This window comes from Physeter macrocephalus, chromosome 2, assembly GCF_002837175.3.
Source record: "Physeter macrocephalus isolate SW-GA chromosome 2, ASM283717v5, whole genome shotgun sequence".
Classification (NCBI taxonomy): Eukaryota; Metazoa; Chordata; class Mammalia; order Artiodactyla; family Physeteridae; genus Physeter; species Physeter macrocephalus.
Window position 1 is genome coordinate 39,528,687 of NC_041215.1, and position 6,789 is coordinate 39,535,475.

Sequence of the window (6,789 nt, forward strand, 5' to 3'; positions counted from 1 at the left end):
AGCAGTGAGAGGCCCGCGTACGGCAAAAAAAAAAAAAAAAAAAAAAAAAAAAAGCCAGCCCTCACTACCAGAACCTCAAGGAGGTACCAAGGCCCCCTTCCAATCCTCAGAGACCAGGACCCAGAGCAGAGGTCTGTGGCCACCACCAGCGCAGGAATCCAGCGCTTGGACTCCCTCCGGGAGCAGGGACTGACGCACTATGATATCTACCTTTGACCTCCTCCTTGCTCCCTTATCACTGTCCCCTCTTAAGCTTCCCCCACAGCGCCCACAGTGACCACCACTAGACGCCTGGACAGCGTCCTCCGAAGCCTCCTGCCTTTCCCCAGAATTGTGCCCCACTCTACGATGACGCCTTCTCCTCCGGACTTCCCACACCCTTCCTGCCATAGCCCGCCCGTCCGGCGCGGTCCTCAGGTACCCAGCCCCCTCCCCTCAGTCTTCCTTTTTCACTTTCTCGTCCTTGGAGGCTGGCCCTTTCTTCACCCTTGCAACACCAGCCCCTTCCTTGCCGTTTAGTTCACCAAATACTCACTGGCCCTTTCTTCAGCTGAGCTCTGGGAACCCTCCCCAAATGACTCTTTAACCCAGAGATCCCATTGTCTCTGCCCCTCAGGCTAGCTCCCGATGTCAGCCCTCTCCTCGCTTTTCCACTCCTTAATTCAGCACATAGTTTTTGAGGCCGCCCAACAGTAAGGCCTCATGTCGGGTGCGGCAGAGACTTCAGCCCTTGGTCCTTGAGACCAGCCCTCCATTTTGAGACTCTCCCTTGCTTCTCTTTAGATGTCACTTCCTCATTCATTTATTCAACAGACAACTACACAGAAATGACCAATCCTCAATACCGATATCTTGCCCCATTCACCTGCCAGCTGGCCCCTTCCTTCCTTCATCCACCCAACCTGCTGGGCGCTAGGGACACAGAAACGAGACCCTTTCCCCAGAGACGCTACCGCCTCCATCTCCTCGCTCCGTAACTGCGCGCCGCCTCGGGCGGGAAGGAAGCCGGTGGTTTGCGCGCCGAGCGCGCTGCCCCCTCCCTCCCCAGCCTCGGCGCCGCCGTTTCACTTCCTCCCCACCCGCAGGAGCATCTCGGTGCCCGGGCCCCCGGGCCTCGCCATGGCCGACACGTACGCTGTGGTGCAGAAGCGCGCGGCCCCCGCGGGCACCGGGGCAGAGGCGGGCGCGCGGGCGCGCGGCGCGGAGGAGACGCCCCTCTACAGCCAGGTGACGCCGCGCGCCCGGCGGCCCCAGGCGCGCGCGGAGGACGGGCGCGGGCCGCTAACCGGCCGCGGTAAGTCGACGCGGCCCGGGCGCGGGGCTGGGGAGGGCTGGCCCCGACCTGCTCCGTCTCCCGACCCCCTGTGGCTGCGGTCTGGAGGGCCTGGACGCCACGAGGACCCCCACCCCCCCTCCACCGAGTCCGATTCGGTCACGCCCCGGAGGCTGACGTCCCCGCTTCTCCGGCCACGCCTCTGGGACAACCGCCTGTCCTCTGGTCACGCCCGGAAGCGTCCCGGGCCAAACCGCGGTCTCTGGCCCGGCCACCTAGTCCGGGCGGAGGTCTCCAATTTGGTCACGCCCCTGGCCACGCACCCTCCCGCTGGGCCCCGGCGCCCAGCCTGCCTTCTCTGGTCTGGGAGGATGCGCATTTGCCTCCGAGTGGCTCCCCGGAACTTCGAGGCGCGGCCTGAGCCGATCTGTTAGGGGTCGTTTTCTGCCCGCAGTTCCTGTTGACCAAAGCCCAGCAGGGCCTGGCGCCTACGAGGACGTGGTAGATGGAGCTCAGACTAGTGGCCTAGGTAAGTCAGACAGCCTGGGTCGCTGGGACTCTGCAGTTTTAACTGAATCCCAGGCATTTGGGGCTTTGAGATGGTGGCAGGAAAACACACGCCCTCGGACTCCTGTGGCTGTGTCTGCAGCAAACCGTGAGGGTCTGGAGGCTTGGGGGTGACTTTCCACGAGTTGCCTACGTCTCTGCACCTCAGCTTCTCCGTGAGCCCTACGGTGTCCTTCCTTTTCCAGGCTTCAACCTGCGCATTGGAAGGCCTAAAGGACCCCGGGACCCGCCTGCCGAGTGGACCCGCGTGTGAGTGCAGCGCCCTTGCCTGCCTGTTGGGTGCCTGGTCCACATGGGTTCCTGGACTGCTGAGGGCCGTGCTCTACTCTGTGAAGTGCTGGGAATGGGGTTGCTGGGCTGAATCAAAATAAAAGTTTCTCAGTGTGGAAAATATGGGGGCTTTGCCTCAGTGATCATAGCGTTCAAGGCTTGAGGCTTGGGGAGGTAGTTGGTTGACGATGGCTGGTGAGGTTACACTGAGCATATTCAAGAAGAAATAAACTGTCCCCTTCACCACTTGAAGGACTGGTTCATCTCAGTATCTGAGCCTCCCTCACTCAGACACTCAGCTTATGACACAGGGAGATGGATGGACCCCCATTGCCCTCCACCATTCAGACAGATGGAAGCCAGGCATAACAACAGCCAAGCAGACTGATTTCAGACAGACAGGTGAAAAGATCCCCAGATGGGCTGGCAGACAGATGGAATCCCAACCTGGACAGGCATATAGCAATTTCCTTAGCCAGCCAGACCTTCAGAGGGACAGCCATGGGTGGACCTCCAGCCAGAGAGAGTGACCCACCAACAGCCTAACAGACCACCCCATGCAAAAGAGACCACCGAAAAGACGGACCCCTTTCCCCAGCTAAACAGCTAGACAGACATCAGCCAGATAAACCCTTGGCTGGACAGACTCCCAGGCAGATGTAAAGAGATCCCCAGCTGAATAGACACAGATGTCCTCTCAGCTAGACAGACCTCCCAGCTACACAGACCCACCCCCATGTGGGCAGACAGCCTGACAGACCTAGTCACACAGACTCCCAACTAGCCAACTGGACTCCAGCCAGGCAGATACTAGCCACACAGACCCTTGATTGCACAGACACCCCACCCAGCCAGCCAGACTTCCAACTAGGCAGAAAGGTGGGCAGACCCCCCATTTTGGCAGCGAAATTGATATATCTTCTGCTGGGAAGACAGCCAGGTGGACACTCCGGCAGTCAACTGGTTAGATAGGCAGATGGACCCTCATATAGAAAAAGCATCATGAGCCAGACAGATCCTCCGCTACCCAGACCATCTGCCAGTTGGACACACACTGCAAATCCTTCAGGTAGATGGAATCCCTGCTAGCCAGATGGGCTCCTAGCCCTCAGATACATAGGACCCCATTGGATGGGTGGACTCCTAGTCGGACAGATAGATTCCCAGCCACAATGAGACACCATCCTCAGCCAGAGAAATAAATGGACCCCAAGCCAACTGGCCAGCTAGATCCCAAGTTGGATGAACAGACCCCCAAACCAGGTGAATGGGTAGACCCCCCATCTGGACAGATGACTGGACCCCAACAATTCAGACCCCTAGCTGTTCACACAGGCTTCTAGCCATCCAAGCCTCCAGCCCTTGAGCTGAACAGCAGATGCACACAGACCACCAGCTTGGCAGACAAATCTGCAGCCAGCAAGACAGCCCTCTAGCCTCACAGTCAGATGGACTGACCTCATACTGATAGACTGGTAAACCTCCAAGTAGACTCAGCTGGAAAAATAAACTCCAGACAAACCGACTCCCAACTTGAAAAGAAGATCCTCAGACAAACCCATGGCTGGACAGACATGAAGACCCCCAGCCAGAAAGACAGCAGCCAGACAGACCCCATCTAGACAGGTAGATACTCAGTGAGCCACACAGATCTCCAGCTGGACAGACAGACACTGGGCCACCCAGCCAGATAACCTTCAAACGAGATGGAACGCCAGGTAGACAAAAAGATGAGTAAATTTACAGTTGATGCTTCAAAATCCTGATCCTGCTCTGTAAGCCTCCCTTGCGACGTGATCTTCCTTCTGGCAGTGTCTGTCTGACAATGTCAGGTTTATCTCAGCGGACTCCCAGTCTTTCCTCCCCAACACAGTGCCTTCCCCAGGCTGTTGGAAAGCTGTCGTGTGTCTGTGACGAGCGTGGACCACCAAGGCCTTCCCCTGCCACCTGCTCAGCCAGGCCACATCCCTCACACAGTTACTGTGAGGATTCAGTGAAAGAGAATATAAAGAGCCTACCATCTGCTCAATAAATGTTCGGCCATAATTAGCTCCAGGGCCCTGCATTCAATATAGGTCCTGAGACAAATCATTTGCCCTTTGAGTGTTGGTAGAAGGAGGATGAAACTTGCCTTCCCTGACCACACAGTGCTTGGTGACAGTGACTTAATTTTTCAAGCGTGTAAAGTCTCTGCACAAGAAGCAGTTCAGCCAGCAGAAACCAGGAATTGCAGAGAAACTAGAGATTCCCCAGCTCAATGGGTAACAGGTGAAAGTTGGAGCAGATCTTGATGGAAAGAGGCAGGAAGGAGGCCCCGGGGCTGCTGATAGCAGAGAAAGCTGAAGGTGTCATTTAGAGTGTAAACCAACCTCAAAGCCAGAAGTATTAAGTCATTGCACTCTGGAGACCAGAAGGGAAAAACAGTAGTGTCTCAGAGTAGAGGAGGCTAATGGTAGAAGGAAGAGGCATCTTTCCATCATTTGATGTTTCTTTAAACTGAGCAGGTCTGTATCATAATTGTGAATAGCTTGGACTCAGTCACTTACTAGTGTGATATTGAGCAACTTTCTTAATTTCTCACTGCTTCAGTTTTCCAGTCTATAAAATGGGACAATAAAGTTATATTTGTCATAGGGTTGCCACATATATGACTGTGAATCTGGATTTTTACAATGGACATAGAAGAGAAGATTTCTTATTTTTTCAGGGCTTATCCCCAGAATAAAACAGAATTCCATATAGTTGAAATGATTATACCAAAAGCTCTAACTAAGACATGGGACTTCCCTGGTGGTCCAGAGGATAGGACTCCATGCTTCCACTGCAGGGGGCACAGTTTTGATCCCTGGTGGGGGAACTAAGATTCTGCGAAAAACCCCTGAAAGCCAACCAAACAAACAAAAAAACCACAAAAAACAAAACAAAAAGCACCCTCTACCCAAGACAAAAATAAATGAAAGCAAATTTAATTATACATTCTCCTGCTTAAAATCTAGTGGCTCCAGTCTTTGATTACTATTGCATTTTAAATCAGTGAGCAGAAAAATGTTTTATTCAACATAAGTAATTGAGATGATTACGTAGTCATTTAGGAAAAAAGAAGCTTGAGCCATATACCTTATAGCAAGATAAATTCCAAATGAATCAAAGATTTAAATGTAAAATATTAACCCACGTTACACTATGTTATTCACTGTAGTAACAGAAGACTGGAAACATTTTATTTATTATTTATTTATGGCTGCATCGTGTCTTCATTTCTGTGCGAGCTTTCTCTAGTTGCGGCGAGTGGGGGCTACTCTTCGTTGTGGTGCTCAGGCTTCTCATTGCAGTGGCTTCGCTTCAGGCTCTAGGCGTGTGGGCCTCAGTAGTTGTGGCACACGTGCTTAGTTGCTCCTTGGCAGATGGGATCTTCCCAGACCAGGGCTCGAACCCATGTCCCCTGAATTGGCAGGCGGATTCTTAATCACTGCGCCACCAGGGAAGTCCTGGAAACATTTTAAATGTTCTCCCTGGGATCCTGGTTAAATAAATGGTTTGATGGAATCTTATGCAGCTGTTTAAAAAAGGGAGAACTCCACTGTGCACTGGTGTGGACGAATCTCCAAATCACATGGTAAAATGAAAAAAAAGGGACTTACCTGGTGGCACAGTGGTTAAGAATCCCCCTGCCAATGCAGGGGACATGGGTTCAATTCCTGGTCCGGGAAGATCTCACATGACATGGAGCAACTAAGCTCGTGCACCACAACTGCTGAGCCTGCGCTCTAGAGCCTGCGAGCCACAACTACTGATCCCACACACCACAACTACTGAAGCCCGCGCAGCTAGAGCTGGTGCTCCGCAACAACCAAGGCCACCAAAATGAGAAGCCTGTGCACCACAACAAAGAGTAGACCCCACTCGCCACAACTAGAGAAAAAGCCTGTGCGCAGCAATGAAGACCCAATGAAGCTAAAAAATAAATAAATATTTTTTTTGAATTTTATTTTATTTATTTTTTATACAGCAGTTCTTATTAGTTATCTATTTTATACATGTTAGTATATATATGTCAATCCCAATCTCCCAATTCATCACACACACACACACACACACACACACACACACACACACACACACACACACCTGCCATTTTCCCCCCTTGGTGCCCATACGTTTGTTCTCTACATCTGTGTCTCAGTTTCTGCCCTGCAAACCAGTTCATTTGTACCATTTGTCTAGTTTCCACATATATGCATTAATATGCAATATTTGTTTTTCCTCTTTCTGACTTACTTCACTCTGTATGACAGTCTCTAGATCCATCCATGTCTCTACAAATGACCCAATTTCGTTCCTTTTTTATGGCTGAATAATATTCCATTGTATATACGTGCCACATCTCCCTGCATTCAATATAGGTCCTGAGACAAATCATTTGCCCTTTGAGTGTTGGTAGAAGGAGGATGAAACTTGCCTTCCCTGACCACACAGTGCTTGGTGACAGTGACTTAATTTTTCAAGCGTGTAAAGTCTCTGCACAAGAAGCAGTTCAGCCAGCAGAAACCAGGAATTGCAGAGAAACTAGAGATTCCCCAGCTCAATGGGTAACAGGTGAAAGTTGGAGCAGATCTTGATGGAAAGAGGCAGGAAGGAGGCCCCGGGGCTGCTGATAGCAGAGAAAGCTGAAGGTGTCA

General features: G+C 51.9%; 1 protein-coding gene across 1 annotated transcript in view; it reads left to right on the plus strand.

Annotated features, from left to right (window-relative positions):
- The window catches only part of PTPN18 (protein tyrosine phosphatase non-receptor type 18), a 15,944-nt gene extending 13,652 nt beyond the window's left edge, over positions 1-2,292 (plus strand). The window contains 6 exon segments of the mRNA XM_024117103.2: positions 55-83; positions 330-351; positions 354-417; positions 1,086-1,294; positions 1,728-1,802; positions 2,026-2,292. Of these exon segments, the coding sequence (XP_023972871.1) occupies positions 55-83; positions 330-351; positions 354-417; positions 1,086-1,294; positions 1,728-1,802; positions 2,026-2,093 (467 nt within the window). The 3' untranslated portion in view covers positions 2,094-2,292.
- The last annotated feature ends 4,497 nt before the right edge of the window (positions 2,293-6,789 follow it).